Consider the following 18140-nt stretch of genomic DNA (forward strand, 5'->3'; position numbering starts at 1 on the left):
CAATGGTGGACACATACCGCTCCCAAGCACTCCTTCTTGCCTTGGCGGATAAGGAGGCGGGCCCGCGCACGCAGCCGCTTGAAGGCGATAAGGTGGTCTATGGAGGGATGTCGCTTGTGATGCTGGAGCGCCCGCCGGCGATCTTTAATCGCTTCAGCGATCTCAGGCAACCACCAAGGCACAGCCCTCCGCCGAGGGGACCCAGAAGAACGGGGAATGGCAGATTCGGCGGCAGTAACGATGCCGGTGGTGACCGATGTAACCACTGCATCAATGTCATCAGTAGAGAGAGGCTCAATAGCGGCAGTGGAGGAGAACAAGTCCCAGTCAGCCTTATTCATAGCCCATCTGCTAGGGCGCCCAGAAGAGTGACGCTGTGGTAGTGACAGAAAGATCGGAAAGTGGTCACTACCACACAGGTCGTCATGCACACTCCATTGGACAGACGGTAAGAGGCTAGGGCTACAGACTGAAAGGTCAATGGCAGAGTAGGTGCCATGCGCCACACTGAAGTGTGTGAAGGCACCATCATTTAACAGCGAGAGATCGAGTTGCGACAATAAATGCTCAATGATGGCGCCTCGACCTGTTGCCACTGACCCACCCCACAGAGGGTTATGGGCGTTGAAGTCGCCCAATAGCAAGAAAGGTGGCGGCAATTGGGCGACCAGTGCAGCCAGGACATGCTGCGAGACATCACCATCCGGTGGAAGGTAAAGACTGCAGACGGTAACAGCCTGTGGCGTCCACACCCGTACAGCGACAGCCTCTAAAGGCGTCTGGAGAGGGACAGACTCGCTGTGCAGAGTGTGAAGGACATATATGCAGACGCCACCAGACACCCTTTCATAAGCTGCTCGGTTCTTATAATAACCCCGATAGCCACGGAGGGCGGGGGTTCGCATTGCTGGAAACGAAGTTTCTGGAGAGCAATGCAGAAGAAAGCGTGAAGGCTGATAAGTTGGCGGAGCTCAGCTAGATGGTGGAAGAAACCGCTGCAGTTCCACTGGAGGATGGTATTGGCCATGGCTGGGAAAGGCGTGACGGGACGGGGAAGGCAGATTACGCCGCTGGGTCACCTGCTGCCTCCAATTGAGCACCTGTGCTAGTGCTTTCCATGGCGTCGGAGGGACTGGCGAGATCGAGGTCCTCAGCTGACGCCAGGATCTCCACCTCATCCTCAGACGCAGAGTTTGAAGGTTGCGGTGGGACAGGTGCCACCGCTATGTCAGGATGCTTGGGAGCCTTTTTCTTCAACTGCTTCGCACGCTGTGCCTTTGGAGGGTCTGGCTGGGAGGGCCCCACTGGGTCAGTCTCAGGGACGGACGACGACCGTGAAGCCCTATGACCAGCGACCGGTTGTTGTTTCAAAACTTTGCGGGTGTCCGCTTTGACACTGGGCAAAGCCTGGGAAGGGAGGGCCCCAAGGGACCCCTTCCTGGCTAGAGTAGCCGAAGAAGCCTCACTCTTCTCCGGCTGGGAAGGGGGGACGAATGTCCCCGATGGTTGGGGTGGTGTTGCTCCTGGAGTAGATGGAGCAACAGAGGGGGAAGTGCCCCCCACAACCAAGGGGGCCGGTTCATTGTGACATAGCTGAGAGGCAACAGTACGTGACGACACGGGAGAGGATCGGACCGCTGTTGCAGCAGCGGCATAGGTGGATGTCATGGGCACGGGATGTAGCCGCTCATATTTCCACCTTCCCTCGGTGTAGGTCAGGCGGTCCAGAGTCTTATATTCCATTATCTTCCTTTCTTTCTGGAAGATCCTACAGTCCGGCGAGCAGGGGGAATGGTGTTCTCCGCAGTTAACACAGATAGGAGGCGGGGCACATGGAGTATCAGGATGCGAAGGACGTCCACAATCCCGACACGTGATACTGGAAGTACAGCGAGATGACATGTGCCCGAACTTCCAGCATTTAAAACACCGCATCGGAGGAGGGATATATGGCTTCACATCACAACGGTAAACCATCACCTTAACCTTTTCGGGTAAGACATCACCCTCAAAGGCCAAGATGAAGGCACCGGTGGCTACCTGATTATCCCTCGGACCCCGATGGGCGTGCCGGACGAAGTGAACACCTCGTCGTTCGAGGTTGGCGCGTAATTCATCGACGGACTGCAGAAGAAGATCCCTGTGGAATATAATACCCTGGACCATGTTGAGACTCTTATGCGGCGTGATGCTAACTGAAACATCCCCCAACTTGTCACAATTGAGCAACCTCCATGACTGGGCAGAGGATGCCGTTTGGATGAGCACAGAACCAGAGTGCATCTTGGACAAGCCCTCCACCTCCCCGAACTTGTCCTCTAAATGCTCCACAAAAAACTGGGGCTTGGTTGACATAAACGAATCCCCATCAACTCGCGTACACACAAGGAACCGGGGTGAATAGTCTCCACTGCCTTCTTTTGCCATACGTGCCTCCCATGGAGTGGCCAGGGAGGGAAATGATCGTGGTTCGTATTTCCTGCCGTTGAGGTTAGACCTCGATCGCTTAGAGACTGCTGGGGGAGGCCCACCAGCGAGAGATGATGCACCACGCTTCATTGCGGGTCATCCGCCCTGATGCCACCTACTCCGACCAAGGGCCCTCCCCACGGGCGCCACCCAGCCGCAGTAATAGCCACCTGGCAGGACGGCCATTGCCGGGAGTCCCGATGCCCCAGGGAGATGGGCATCTACTCCTTGGCATACGTGGGGAGTTAACGGCGCAGGCATCAGTAGAGTGATCCCTGTGTTGTCAGGGGGCTACGACCAAGAGGGTACATGGCGGCCCCACCACAACGGACTGGCTACCGTGCTGGATCTTAGGTGCAAAAACGTCCAAGGTCGTCGTCGCAGTTAAAAGCAACACTGCAGAGTGCAGCGTGGTAATCGCACCCGGGGACGTATCCTCACCCAAGAGATGGAAAACGAGCAGGACACCATTGCAACGACGAAAAAGCCGGCTAAAGGTCTCAATGCACGACGGATACAGTGCACCATGTAAGGCGCCCTTCCCCAATTGGCTCGCTCTTCGGAATAATTTAGAAGGATGGAGGTCAAACCCGAGAGGGGACCATCATAGAAGGCCGAAACATTTGAGATTCCTTTTAGTCGCCTCTTACGACAGGCAGGAATACCGCGGGCCTATTCTAACCCCCGAACCCGCAGGGGGATTTTCAACAGTGTGCCCAATCAGGCACACCCAGGGGCGAACACCACTGTTAACGAGGTTGGGTATTTTTCAGGTCTACCAGTAAGATCTGGACATACAAACCTTGATATAATGGGTCTCCCGTTACCCTCTGACGGTTACAGATACTTTCCACCTTCATTGATAGATACACAAGATGGACGGATGCTGTACCACTACCAGACATATCAGCTGAGATGGTTGCAAAGGCATTTGTCACACACTGGTTGGTGCACTTTACTGTCCGCTTCACATTAAAGACAGACCAGGGCAGGCAGTTCGAATCCACCATGTTCAGCAAGCTGGCCAAACTGTGCAGATTCCAGCACCACCACATAACTAATTACCACTCAGACAGCAATGGGTTGGCATTGTATGTTGAAAGTAGCCCTTGTGTACAACCAATAAAGTTGGACCGAAGCACTCCCTGTTGTACTGTTGGAGTTATGGACAGCTTAAAAGACTGATATCTGTGCCTCAGTAGCTGACATGGTAAAGGGAGAGCTATTAAGAATCCCAACAGAGCTTCACACCTCTACACCCCAACCAAATGGATTTACCCTTGTTAGCACAGAGGATTCGGAATCACGTGCAAAGATGCCACAAGCACCGCCTGCACATCACGGTTCACACCTCGTTTTCTTGTATAAGGCACTAATAGATTGTTCACATGGTATGCTGCACACCAATTCTCTGAGGATGCCTCTTCAGCTGCCATATATGGGACCCTACCAAATAAACACAGACTTGTAATTCTGCAGCACAGGAAAGTCAGCAAAGCATCAGCAAAAAGACTGAGACCAGTGTGGGTAATTCCAGCTCCAGCTTCAGGCGAAGAGGTAAACAACATGGGGAGGGGGTGGGGAGATCCTAGCCTGCAGCACCCACTCCACTTATCTCAGCTGAAGATGGTTTGCACAAGAACTTAATGAGTTGTCAAGTTCAAGTACCCTAAGTTCCCAGGGCTCCGCACTTTAGGGGGAGGGCTGTGTGGGAATAGGTATCTTCCCAACACAAGTGCAATAGGTACTCTTTGGAATGTGTGAATGGTGAACTATAATTGTCCTTTGATTGTGTTGTTGTTCGAAGTTCCTTTCTGCTGATAATAAACTTGAGATACCTTATATGTGGGTATTGTAATTTGCCTACATGCTTTACTGAAGTGACCTCCTGTTGTTGCTTCCACCAGCTAACGTTTAAATTTACTTCATTCCACATAAGTAAAGGCTCCCTCTCCTTCATGATGGGAGTTACCAAATGTGATGAGTGGGTAGGTGAAAGAATGAAAGGCTGGCTATAGAAGCAATGGCTGACAAAACATATAACTTTTCTAGAATAACAAGTTAGGTTATGATATATTTCAATTAAAATTAGACTTTCCAGAAAATTCTTGGCAGGCTTTTGGAGATGCAAATGTGTGCCAAAACTTCCATAGAATATGACCAATATTTGTAGCAGTATAAGGATATCCAGACAACAGTTCATCTCCAGCAAAAAAAATCATTCTGCATTTACTCCAGGAACTCGGCTGTGCTGTCCCCATTTTTCAATTAAAAAAAAAACACACAATTTATAGCAGACACATCCATAAAGCATGCCTGTAGTACTTAGACCATTCACAGGAAATGTTAATTGATGTGAATATGTACCACAGTTACTTTACTGCAGTATTTGACCTAATATGAGCACCACTAACAGCCATAGAGATTATCTTATTCTGAAGTGCCCTTATTCATCCCATTTATAACTTATTCAATCATTTAGCCAATTACTTGCATGTTCCATGGATTATATTTGTAAAAATGTGTTATGATGTGGAACACATCAGTAGCTACACAAATTTTATAAATGTTGTTTATAAATTAGTCTATGCAACAGAAAGAGTTGTCAAGCAGCAACGATTCAATTTGTTTTTTAAACAGTTTTTTGTTGTTATTCAGTACTTTAAAGCAATAAGTGAGGTGGCTGAATATTTTAATTACAGCATACTTTTCTCCTTTTTATGTAGGGTAACGTCAAGGTCAAGTTCTGGGTACTAATTTTTGTTATTAGTGTCATGTTTCTGAATGCTGCTAGCAATTTCAAATTGTGACTGGTTCTTTCCAGGAGTGTGGCTCAATAATTAAGTGTCATACTATATGGAGCTAAAGGAATGGGGATCGGTCCCCGGGGAATCCTAGGACTTTTGTATGTAACCTATCATTTATTTAACACCTGGTAATGTCTGTTAATGTGAAAAATGCAGAGTTGTGCCACACTTCAAAGTCCAAATTAAACTGTATCTCCACCACTACAAGAGGTACTGTAAGTCACTTCAGTTCTAAGGCCGGAGGAAGGCAATGGCATGCTACCTCCAATTGGACAATCTTAGGGTTGAAATTATATTATGAAAAGGATAGTTGCTACTCATCATATAGTGGAAATGCTGAGTCACAGATAAGTACAACTAAAAGACTGTCACAAAATGAGCTTTAAGCCAACATGGCCTTTGATGGGAACCCCCCCCCCCCCCCCCCACACGACCACAGCCTCTGACAGCTGAAGCCAGACTACGAGCAGCAGCACATGATGGGAGTGGTAACCGGGTGGGGGTAACAAGGTGGCTGGGCGGTGAGGGGAAGGGATAGCAGGGTAGGGGTGGGGGTGGGGGTGGTAAAGTATTGCTAGTCTGAGCATGCAGGGACGAGATGGAGAGAGGAGAGCGCAGCAAGGTGCAGGCGGGATGTTACACGGAGAGAGGGGGAGCAGCAGAAAAGGAGAGAAGTAAAAAGGTTAGGGTTGAAATAGTTGTGTACATAAGATTCACACGTTAGGGTACCAGTTTCTGTGCAATGAATGCTTTCCATATAAGTGTTTAATTACCTCCACACAGCAATCCCTAATATAGCATTGCAACATTACAGAATGGCAGTATGCACAATAACCAAACTTATTTATGCAATTATACAAAAAAAATTAACGATTTACATCTATATCAAACGTCGCTGAGTCGACCATTTCCAAAGATCTATAATATGTGATTTCCAATTTCTATTCTAATAAATAAAAATAGGAAGATATTTTGAACATACAGTTTTACTTATTTTCTTTCCCCATGACGTGTTTTATCAATGATGATAGGTCCTATTATGCAATTTTCTGAGCCATGTGACAATTTATTTAGAAGTAAAGCTGTACTCAACCCAAAGTTTGCTTCCAACACTGTAGTGCTTACTGGAGAAGGTTTTATTTCACCTTCTCTGACCTCATAGCCAACCTGCACAGCTTGCTACGGGGGACCTATGGCTTAATGTAGTTCTGAACCATGGTGTGAAATGTTGTAAGGTGGAACACCTCCAACTGCTATAATCCCACTTCAACTTTTCTTCTTTTATTCCATTCATAAAACATGGAACTGTGAATAAATGAAACATTACAGTTCTTTCATAAGTTGTATTTTTCAGATATTTATTATTCAGTAAGTAATTTACAGTCAGCTCATAACAGCAGTGTAAATATTTCAGATAGAAACATCCTACTTGAAAAGTATTCTAAATTTTTAATCCATTAAAACCAAGTGCACCTCAAAATTTTACCCTTTTAATAACAGTTTGTTTTACAATCAACATACCTCATTGAAATGCCCTCACCCTGTCTTTCTAATGTACATCTTGTCTTTCCTAAAAACTCAGTAAATTCAAAATCATTCATTTCTAGAATGTTCGAATTATAAATCGCATCCTTTTAAAATTTTGGTTTTATTGTCTTGTAGCTCTAAATTTTCAGATTCCAAAAATGTATAACCTTCCTATAATCACAAGTTTGGTTGTGATACATTTTAATTAGAAAATTAGGTTTCCAGAAAATTCTTGGCAGGCTTTTGCAGATCCCCATGTGTGCCAAAATTTCCATAGAACAGAACCAATATTTGTAGCAGTTTAAGGATATCCACACAACAGTCAATGAAAACAGTGTATCTGTTTAGTGTGTAGCAGTGTTATATTTTAACATTTTGTAATTTCTATCCTGCACAGGTCTTTAAACACACTCATGCACAAAGCCATGTCCAGTTTCCACCTAGTGTTCGAAGTGGGCAATTACTAACTTACAGTCAGGCAGTTCTCGTTCAACAATCACTGAGTACAGTCAATACACAAGTTCGTGATTAATAGTTGGTCAGTACAGTACCTATGTCAGTGAGTCGCTAATTTAACTATGAATGGCCTCTTCAAATTTCATTAGACTTCTTGCACCCTATGTAGCTTACTAACTTAAATACAATTCATTGCAAGCATGCTGATCATGAATTTGTTTAAGAACACTAAAAATGAATTTAGCAAAAATCAATATTATGAGAAGGAAAGTTGCTACTCACCATATAGTGGAGATGCTGAGTTGCAGATAGACACAACAAAAAGACTCTTACAATTACACACACACACACACACACACACACACACACACACACACACACACACACACACACGACTGCAGTCTCAGGCAACTGAAACCACACTGCGAGCAGCAGCACCAGTGCATGATGGAAGTGGCGACTGGGCGGGGGTAAAGAGCAGCCTGGGGCGGGAGCAGGAGGGATAGTATGATGGGGGTGGCAGACAGTGAAGTGCTGCAGGTTTGACGATGGCAGGGGAGAGGTGGGGAGAGGGGGGCCACGGGGAAGGTAGTGAAAAAGGAGAGAAACAAAAGGACTGGGTGTGGTGGTGGAATGATGCCTGTATAGTGCTGGAATGGAAACAAGGAAGGGACTGGATGGGTGAGGACAGTGACTAACGAAGGTTGAGACCAGGAGGGTTACAGGATCATAGGATGTATTGCAGGGAAAGTTCCCACCAGCACAGTTCAGAAAAGCTGGTGTTGGTGGGTTGGATCCATATGGCAAAGGTTGTGAAGCAGTCATTGAAATTAAGGACATCATGGTTGGCAGCATGTTCATCAACACGGTGATCCACTTGTTTCTTGGCTGCAGTTTGCCTGTGGCCATTCATGCGGGCGGACAACTTGTTGGTTGTCAGGCCTACACAGAATGCAGCACAGTGGTTGCAGCTTAGCTTGTAGACCACATGATTGGTCAGCCATGGCGTTATGCTGGCGCGCTAGCGTATTTCCAAGGACCTCGCCTTCGCGCTCTTATCTTTGCTTGTGGTGCGTACTGAGTCTTGGTTGCCTTATCTTTGCCAGAGGAGTTAAGATAAGTTTTCATTCTGCCTTCGAGTGGCACCATATAGCGGAGATGCTGAGTCGCAGATAGGCACAACAAAAAGACTCTTACAATTAAACACACACACACATACACACACACACACACACACACACACACACACACACACACTCCTCACTAATTAATTCTGGTGATAATTATATTTACTTGGGTATTTATTACATTTATTAAACCTTGTCTCAAGAGCAACATACAATTGTGCTACTCTTAGTAAGACTTTGCACTAACTGTGGTACTGGGCCTTGGAGCCGAAATTTGAAACCTTAGTAAGCCTTAGTGATATTGATTGACTCTTGAGTGTGAAACAAGTGCCTTTGTATTAACTTCATCCTATTATTTATTGGGTGCATCTCTGGCAGGATGTTATTTAGGTAATTGTTTTTGAGAACATCGGTTCTCAGTGTCCAAAGACTAGTCAGAAATATTGTGTGTCTTAATTAAAGCCATCAGGCACATAATTGTCAGTGGTTTTAAAATTTTCTTATATATCAGATAGACTTTGTTTCATAGAAAGACATTGGTAGCAGATTCACTAAATTCTTGTGACTGACTATTCTTATTACCTAAAGTAATCAGGATTAGGATATCGTTGTTTTAAAGGAATTTGTTGATAGGATTGTTAAATAAAACGAGTGATAACAAAAGGAGTCCAGTCCTTCCTATTGTTTCCCTGTGACACAGAAGAAGAATGTTTCAACTGGTTTCACAGATAACCCTGCCTTTGATGAAATAGGTGATGTTTTTTAGTGACCAGTCTGGAGTAGGTGGTGGTGGGAGGATGTATGGGGCAGGTCTTGCATCTAGGTCTATTACAGGGGTATGAGACATGAGGTAACAGACTGGGAGCAAGGGTTGTGTAAGGATGGATGAGTACATTGTGTAGGTTCGGTGGACGGCGGAATACCACTGGGGGAGGGGTGGGAATGATAGTGGGCAGGACATTTCTTATTTCAAGGCACGGCGAGAGGTAATCGAAACCCTGGCACAGAATGTAATTCAGTTACTCCAGTCCCGGGTGGTGCTGTGTTACAAGAGGAATGCTCCTTTGGCAACTGAATCCCAGATCTTTGGAATAGGCTGTTTTCCTATGTTAAAAATATGATATTGATTGTTGTTATTCTGATTTATTATAACAAATAAATAGCATGTACGGTCAATATTCTCCCAAAATATGTTATTTTTATGTAATTAAAGCTTAAAAACAATAAATATCAAACTCTGGTCACATGATTGAAAATACTCTGTTATTGGCCGATCTCTGGTGCTGTCAGAGACTAGGAGTAAGATGATGTTATATGTGTGTGTTAAGGAGCGTTAGCTGAAGTTACGAGGTTTTTGCATACTTTTCTGCAAACAGGTTAGCTACGTAGGGATGAAAAATGCAGTTTCAACTTTTAAGTAACAAGAGAAAGGAATTTTGTGAATGCCAATAGTGGAAGCCTTGCATTCATGCTCCAACCATTTAGAGCGACAATATGTGCAGCGACAGACATTCTTTTCCCTGCTCCCTACAACTTCATAAAACTCGCTCTGAGGTATGGAATTTTAGAACTTTTGTAAATGGATCCATATATTGTAGCTACATTGTTGCCTATCAGTCATGAGCTATGTCCCATAGCACGATAAAAATATTCTTGGTGAAACTTAGTGCTGATTTCCGCAGTAGAAGGTGGTGCAACAGATAGCGCATCTGACTGGAGATAAAGAGGTCGCATGTTTGGATCCTGGAAGGGTCATATATTTTTAAAATGTTTTACATGAAATACAAAAAAAGTGTAAACAAGAACAGAGTGTAGCAGTTGCTTTGACTGTGGGATGTATTATATATAGCTTCACATCAGTCTTAGTCAGAGAAATGGACAACAGAGAATAAAAGCATTTACTTTCTGAACAAACAATTCACTTTTTTGGAAAGCATTGATGGTAGTGAAGATATCACCATATGTCCACAGTATAACGAGGTGTAGGATGATGAGGCTATACGGAGAGATATAAACCGTGCACAACATGTCAGTGACACAAACGTAAGGGCTGTGATGTTTGTGAGTGTAAACTAACGTTAGCGTCTGAAGCAGACTTACTTCATCTTTATGTACGATGATGAAGCTGCAAAAGTTTAAACAATGACGATCCTAGCTGGACTGTATGAAAATAAAAACACTGTTCCTAATAAAGTAAAAAATATGTGGTCATGTTAACTAGAAAATATCTTTTAGAACATGACGTGTGTGAACAGTGACTGCACATGTAAGTGCATATAGGCAGCACAGAAAGCACAACAATATTCTATTTCTGATCAGTGTGGTGAAGTTTTGTAATTGTGATTTGGTTTTCTTTTGAGAGGACTGTCACGCTGTTTTACAATAAAGTAAAAGATTTGCTTTCAGGTTAGATTTGAACCAGCGATCTGTGGAACTGTCTTATAAAATCTGACAGTCTACCATTCTAACAACGGAGATACCAAGTAATTGAGGTGTAGTTGAGTAAAATGACAATTTTCACTAGGTGTTATAATTTTGCTGAATGTAGCAGTGGGAGAGCATATCTTGGAGGCAAGTTAATGTTAACCTCACAGTACAACACATTTTTAATTAAGTTATTCAGCTTTAGCATTGATGTAGTTAGTCACCATATAGCACAGACACTGAGTCACAGACAGACACAACAAAAAGACTGTCTCAAACTGTGCTGTCGGCCAACAAGACCTTTGTCAAAACACACACACACACACACACACACACACACACACACACACACACACAAGTACACACAATTACAGTCTCCGGCAGCTGAAGCCAGACTACGAGCAGCAGCGCATGATGGATGATGGGAGAGGCAACAGAGTGGGCGTAAGGAGGAGGAAAGGGTGGTGAGGGGGAGGGCTAGCATGGTAGGGGTGAGGGATGGTGAAGTGCTGCTAGTGGGAGCATGCAGGGACAAAGTGGAGAGAGGGTAGGGCAGCTAGGTGCAGTCGGGAGGTTAGACAGAGGCCTTTCCACCCCTCCTACAGTGGTATTCCACCGCCCATTGAACCTATACAACATCCTCATCCATTCCTGCTCCCAACCTCTTGCCTCTTGACTCATATCCCTGTAATAGACCTAGATGCAAGACCTGTCCCACACGTCCTCCCACCACCACCTACTCCATTCAACTTACAAAAATCACCTATCCCATCAAAGGCAGGGCTACCTGTGAAACCAGTCATGTGATCTACACACTAAGCTGCAACCACTGCTCTGCATTCTACATGGGTATGACAATCGACAAGCTGCCTGTCCACATGAATGGCCACCGACAAACTGTGGCCAAGAAACAACTGCACCACCCTGCTGCTAAGCACATCACCCAACATGACACTGTTCATTTCAGTGACTGCTTCACAGCCTGTGCCATCTGGATCCTTCCCACCAATACCAGCTTTTCTGAACTGCGAAGGTGGGAACTCTCCCTGCAATATATTCTACATTCCCTACCCCTTCTGGCCTCAACCTTCATTGGTCATTGTCCTCAGCCATCTAGCCCCTTCCATGTTCCCATTCCAGCACTACACAGCCCTCTATTCCACCAACGCACACAGTATTTTTACTTCTCTACTTTTCCGCTACCTCTCCCTCACCATCCATCTAACCTTCTGACTGCACTTAGCTGCCCCATACTCTCTCCACCTCATCCCTGCATGCTCTCACTAGCAACACTTCACCATCCCCAACCCCTACCCTGCTATCCCTCCCCCTCCCTGCCCCAGCCTCCTCCTCACCTCCACTCGGTTGCCTCTCCCATCACGTGCTGCTGCTCGTATGCTGGCTTCATCTGCCAGAGACTGTTGTCGTACATGTGTGTGTGCGCATGTGTGTTTCGTCTTTTTTTGAGAAAGGCCTTGTTGTCCGAAAGCTGATTTTGTGATGGTCATTTTGTTGTGCTGACATCACAGGTATCACATGACGTGAATGGAGCACTTTAGTGGGCTTTCAAATTATTTGAATTTCATTTCCGTTTTTATACAAGAATACTGAAATTTATTAGGAGCATAAAATGATATATTTTATAATTTAAGACAATTTCCAGGAAACAGTCAAATACCCTACGTATTGTGAAAGTTACCCACTGAAACAATAACTAATCAACAGTATGTCTGAATATTTCATCTTGTTTCCTTCTGCTGTATCATACCTGCTGAGCCCGCATATGATGCTTGCAACATCAGACTTAGTATCATCTGCTTCAAAATGGAAAGTCATCTACATATGACAAAAAAAGGAATGGTTCACATATTAAATCTTGTTTAACATTGATAATAATCTGTCCCCACTTTGAAGAAGACTCATTAAGATAATTTCATGGCATATGAAGTGAATTACATAATCACTGTATCCTGAAAAACTGCACAATTTAAGTTCCTCTAAGAGAATCAATGTCTAAATCTGTACTCTGCAAACCACTGTACATTGTGTTGCATAGCGTACATACAATGACAAGCCAAACCATTATGAATGTGAGATTGAATGCTGCCTGTATGCATTTGGCATGGAAAGTATGTAAGCACAGCAAAGATTAATGAGGAATCATTTTAGCAACAATATGGGCAACAAATGGGGAAATTCACTGACATAAGTGACTTTGACAAAGGGTACACTGATATGTCCTGACACCTGGGACAAGTATCTCAGAAACGGTGGAACTGGTCGGGTTTTCGAGTGCTGCTGTCATGAGCATCTGTGGAAAGTTTCTGATGGACAGCGAAACCATGAGTATGCTACGAGGTGTCGAGCGTCTGTGCCTTGACGCAAAACATGTTGGCCAGAGGCTTGCCATACTCTTTAACTCTTTAAAATAAGACAAGCAGTGATCTGTTACAACTCTGCATTCAGAGCTCACCGTTCCGCACACGCTGTCGAGCATGGGTCTCTGCAGCAAATAACCATTACACATTTCCATGTTTGCTCAATGATGTCATCAATTACAATTGTCGTGGGCTGAGACTGGACTGTGGATCAATGGAAACTTATGGCCTGGTCGGATGAATTGTCTTTAACATTTCACTAGGTCTCTAATCAAGTCCGGATTTGCTGTCATCTAGGTGAGCGACTGCTCAAAACTTGCAACATGCCACAGATGCAAATCGGTGAGGACCATATTATGCTATGGGTGACATTCAGCTGAGCTTCCATGGAACTTGCAGTAGTAATCAAAGGCACCATGAAAGCTGTGGATTCTGTGAACATTATTGTGGACCATGTGCATGTCTTTGAGCTCAATGGAATCTTTCAGCAGGGTAACTATCTGCCGCAATGCCAGAATCATGCTATGCTGGTTTGAGGACAACAGTAGTGAATGCATGCTGGAGTCCCAGTCACCAAAATCAACTGATCTGAACCCGACGGAACACAACTGTCACCTTACCAAACACCAGTTCTGTGCCCCCAAACCTCTGGCCCGTAATTTATGGCAACTGCGTGACCTCTGCATATATATCTGCTGTCACATACCTCCACAAACCTACCCAAGACTTAATGAGTCCATAACACATAGATGGTTGGCAGGGAGGTTAGGAGACTAAACAGCAAAGTCATCATTCCGTTGTCCATGCGATCATTCTTCAACAGTTCACTAGTGTATTACATTCCAAAGGTGGACCAACATGCTGTCAACCAGTTGGTCACAATGTTTTGGCTCGTCAGTGCAATGTACGTGTATAATTTTCTCCCCCCCTTACACCATTCACAGATGGTACCCAAGGGTAACGGCAGCTTCCATATTCTTCTGTGCGAGTACAAATTTCTCTAATTTTAGTTTTATCATACTGATTCAAGATGCTTGTTACATGAAGCAATATGTTTCTTGACTCATTTGTGAATGTGGGCTCTTCATATTTGTAAGTAAAGCTCTCTGTGATGACAAATCTCACTCTTATTATATCTCTAACTGCAGTTAATTTCTGTGACACAGTTGCAATACCTAAACAAACGTGATGAATTGTGCAACACTGTAGAAACTTTTAATTTACACTGTCGAATGTGTTAAACAGCTTACAAAAAGTTTGGTAGGTCAAATTTTGTTCTTCAGATATTTTAAAGCACACATGGTGAAATGCTAATGTCATGGTCATTGGAGAAACCCTTCTGGAATTCAAATGTTGACCAAATCGGTATCTCCTACTTGCAGATATGCTCAACCATCCCTAAGCATAGCCCCTTTTCCAAAAAAAATTAGAAGACAGTTAATGTCCTGTAGGGAGACATATTTTTTAGCTTTTCAGATTCCTCTCATAGAATATAACAACAGTCAAAAGAAAGAGCATGTAAATTAGGAGAAATATAAAAAAGTAGAAAAATAAGTTAATTTGTACAAAAAAACTTCGAATAAAATGCAGAATTGACAAATAACATTTTCTATGATGACTAACATTTCTTAACTGGAACATAATAATATGTATTTACCAACCTTCCCATCTGGTAGAAATCTGATGAACTCCCTTTATCAGTCTTTGGAAATCCTTCAATGGTCACAGCATCAATGCCAAACCTAAAGCATAAAAACAGAATGTCAGGAAACAATACCGATTTAATATTCCATATTTCACTTTTCTCTGGGTATTTAGTTCGGTAAACACTGCTTCCATTCTAGTACAAGGCCTGTTCAAAAAATTCCGGAACATTCGTAAATTTTGCACCAATGGTGTGTTGGAGCAAAATGCAGTTGACATCCTTACAAAGCCTATGTTTAATGTGTTACTGCCAAAAGTTTAATTGTTCTATTTCTGTTAGTTGTCGGTCATTGCTGTACTGAGTAGAATGTTGTCACACAGTTTGTGAATTTCGAGATGACAGAGTTGGAGGAGCAATGTTGTCTGCATTAAATTTTGCTTGAAACTCAAGAAAACCTTTACAGAGAGACAACAAATGTTGCAGGAAGCCAACAGTGATGAGTGCTTAAGCTGTACTCGGTGTTACGAGTGGTTGGGTTGTTTGGGGGAGGAGACCAGACAGCGAGGTCATCGGTCTCATCAGATTGGGGAAGGAAGGGGAAGGAAATCGGCCGTGCCCTTTCAAAGGAACCATCCCGGCATTTGCTTGGAGCAATTTAGGGAAATCACGGAAAACCTAAATCAGGATGGCCGGATGCGGGATTAAACCATTGTCCTTCTGAATGCGAGTCCAGTGTGCTAGCCACTGCGCCACCTCGCTCGGTTGTTACGAGTGGTTCACATGGTTTAAAAATGACTAGATGGAAGTTAAAGATGACCCTCGTTCAGGGCGGCCTTTGAAGTCTACCAATGATGCTCATGTCAGGAACATCGTGAAATTGGGAGTGCCAATCGAAGACTGACTGTCCAAGAGATTGCAAAAGAATTTAACATTTCAGTTGGATCACGTCATGAAAACCTGACACAGCATCTTGGAATGGATCATGTTGCTGTCAACTTCATCCCACAGCTAATGAGTCGAGACCAGAAAGACCATTGCCTTGTAATGTATGAAGAGCTTTAGGATCATGCAAATGAGAATGAGATGTACCTTAAGAGAATCATAACTGGTGATGAGACATGGGTCTATGGCTATGATGTTGAGACTAAGGTGCAATCTTCACAACAGTTCTCCATGACCAAAAAAGGCTCATTAGGTCAGGTCAACTGTCAAAGCCATGCTAACAAATGAAGGATTAGTTCATCATGAATTCCTGCCACATGGGCAAACTGTTAATCGATGGTACTAACAGGACGTGTTGCAACACCTGTGAGACATTGGCCTGAAATGTGGCGGGGCAATTAATGGCTCTTGCACCATGACTCATCCTCTGTACTCTTCAGACCTGACCCTGTGAGCTTTTTTTTTTATTTCCAAAGTTGAAAACCCCATTGAAAGGACAAAGGTTTGCAACGACAGATGAAAAAAAGAAAATTCACAGACACTGCTTCATGCAATCCAGCAAGAGGCACACGGACAATGCTTCTGAAAGTGAAAACAGTGTTGGGAGTGATAGGTCAATTGTGGAGGAGAATATTTCAAAGGAGACCAACCACAATAACTTAAAGGTAAGCATAGAAAAATTTTGAGGGAAACATTCAGGAGTGTTCTGAGAAGACCTCGTATAATGGCTCTGAGCACTATGGGACTCAACTGCTGTGGTCATAAGTCCCCTAGAACTTAGAACTACTTAAACCTAACTAACCTAAGGACAGCACACAACACCCAGCCATCACGAGGCAGAGAAAATCCCTGACCCCGCCGGGAATCGAACCCGGGAACCCGGGCGTGGGAAGCGAGAACGCTACCGCACGACCACGAGATGCGGGCTAGACCTCGTATAAATATTTCCCTAAATGTAACATGACCCGAATTCCCTCTTCCCATTATGTTACATCCACTGAAGTGGCAGCCTAATGAACACTACAGGAGTCAGACACCACCTCAATTATTGTTCTGCTCTTGTTTCCTCTACCATCTCATAACGACCTCATTGTCGATGGGACGTAAAACTCGTATTGTCCTTCCTTCCTTCCATTTCCTCTACATACATCTTTTTTCCCAGTGACGTTTTTATTACTACAGTGTATTGGAAAGTATAACCACGAAATTCTTCTTTTGTTCAAATAATTTATGGGAATGTAGCCAAGCAATGTCATCGACAACTGCCGATATTTCAATAGGGCGTGCACATGTCAAAATATCAGCAGTTGTCAACAACGCCACTCAGTTGCATTCCCTACATGGAACATATTACATTATTATTCAAACTAATATTATCCTGGGAAATGCAAAAAATTAAAAATGTCACAGCAGCACATTTCATCTCTAGAACCCTTACAATCTTAAAACATGAAATAAATAAATAAATAAATAAATAAATAAAACCCCATATCATCTCCATCTCAGTCTTTCTGCTCAGTGTTCTTACTTTCCACAAGATATCTCGAAAAAAATAAGAGTACATCATTCAGCAGCAGGATGAGGGGGCGGGGTGGAGCTATGCACGCACAGCCTGTGCAGATGCAGAAAGGTGACTGGTCCACACATATTGTTAACTGAATACTGCATATTATGTCTAGTACTGTGTGATATTCTTGTCTTTCTGCTAACAATCCAACTCAGGTGTTTTGTAAGCATATTCTTCCAAGATCAATTACAAGAGCATAAAAAACACGTTTGCCTAAGAAAACAGAACTGCAGCAGAGTTATCTTATTTCTTCATGTAACTGTCAAAGTAACTTAATTACCTTCACAGCAAAAAATTAGGTCTTTTAAAAAATGGAAGTAATTCCCTGCTTAAAATGCCATTTCACACATATGAATTTCAGTTATCATCGCTGGAAGATCGTATTATCTTCCTTAACATACACTTCATCATTAAAAAAATTAAAGTCAAACCCACCATCAAAACTAAATTATATTAACTATACAACATATAGAATTAGTGGTCAACATTATCATACAAAATCTGCAAAAAGGAGTAAGTACAAAGCCTGTGTACAAAAACTAAATGAATAACATTACAGGGCTTGTGACACATTAGTTTACCTTTACACAATACACATCTACATCTATACTCTGCTAACTACTATACAATATGTAGTTAAGAGTACTTCCCATTGTCCTGCATATCACAGTTCCTCTCACACCACAGATTGTAAAAGAATGACTGCTTGAATTCCTTTGTGTGTGCCATAATTAGTCTAATCTCATCTCTGCTGGTCCCCCTGAGAGAGATATGCAGGGGCTCCAGTATATTTTGAGG

At 43.6% G+C, this 18140-nt stretch overlaps 1 protein-coding gene across 2 annotated transcripts in view; it reads right to left on the reverse strand.

Moving 5' to 3' along the window:
- LOC126194691 (glycosylphosphatidylinositol anchor attachment 1 protein) overlaps nt 1-18140 on the reverse strand; it is an 87536-nt gene that overhangs the window by 47400 nt on the left and 21996 nt on the right. For both annotated transcript variants that reach the window (XM_049932911.1, XM_049932910.1), the window contains exon 7: nt 14850-14930. In XM_049932911.1, the coding sequence (XP_049788868.1) occupies nt 14850-14930 (81 nt within the window). The remainder of the gene's footprint in view (nt 1-14849; nt 14931-18140) is intronic.

The sequence above is a fragment of the Schistocerca nitens genome, chromosome 7, assembly GCF_023898315.1.
Source record: "Schistocerca nitens isolate TAMUIC-IGC-003100 chromosome 7, iqSchNite1.1, whole genome shotgun sequence".
Lineage (NCBI taxonomy): Eukaryota > Metazoa > Arthropoda > Insecta > Orthoptera > Acrididae > Schistocerca > Schistocerca nitens.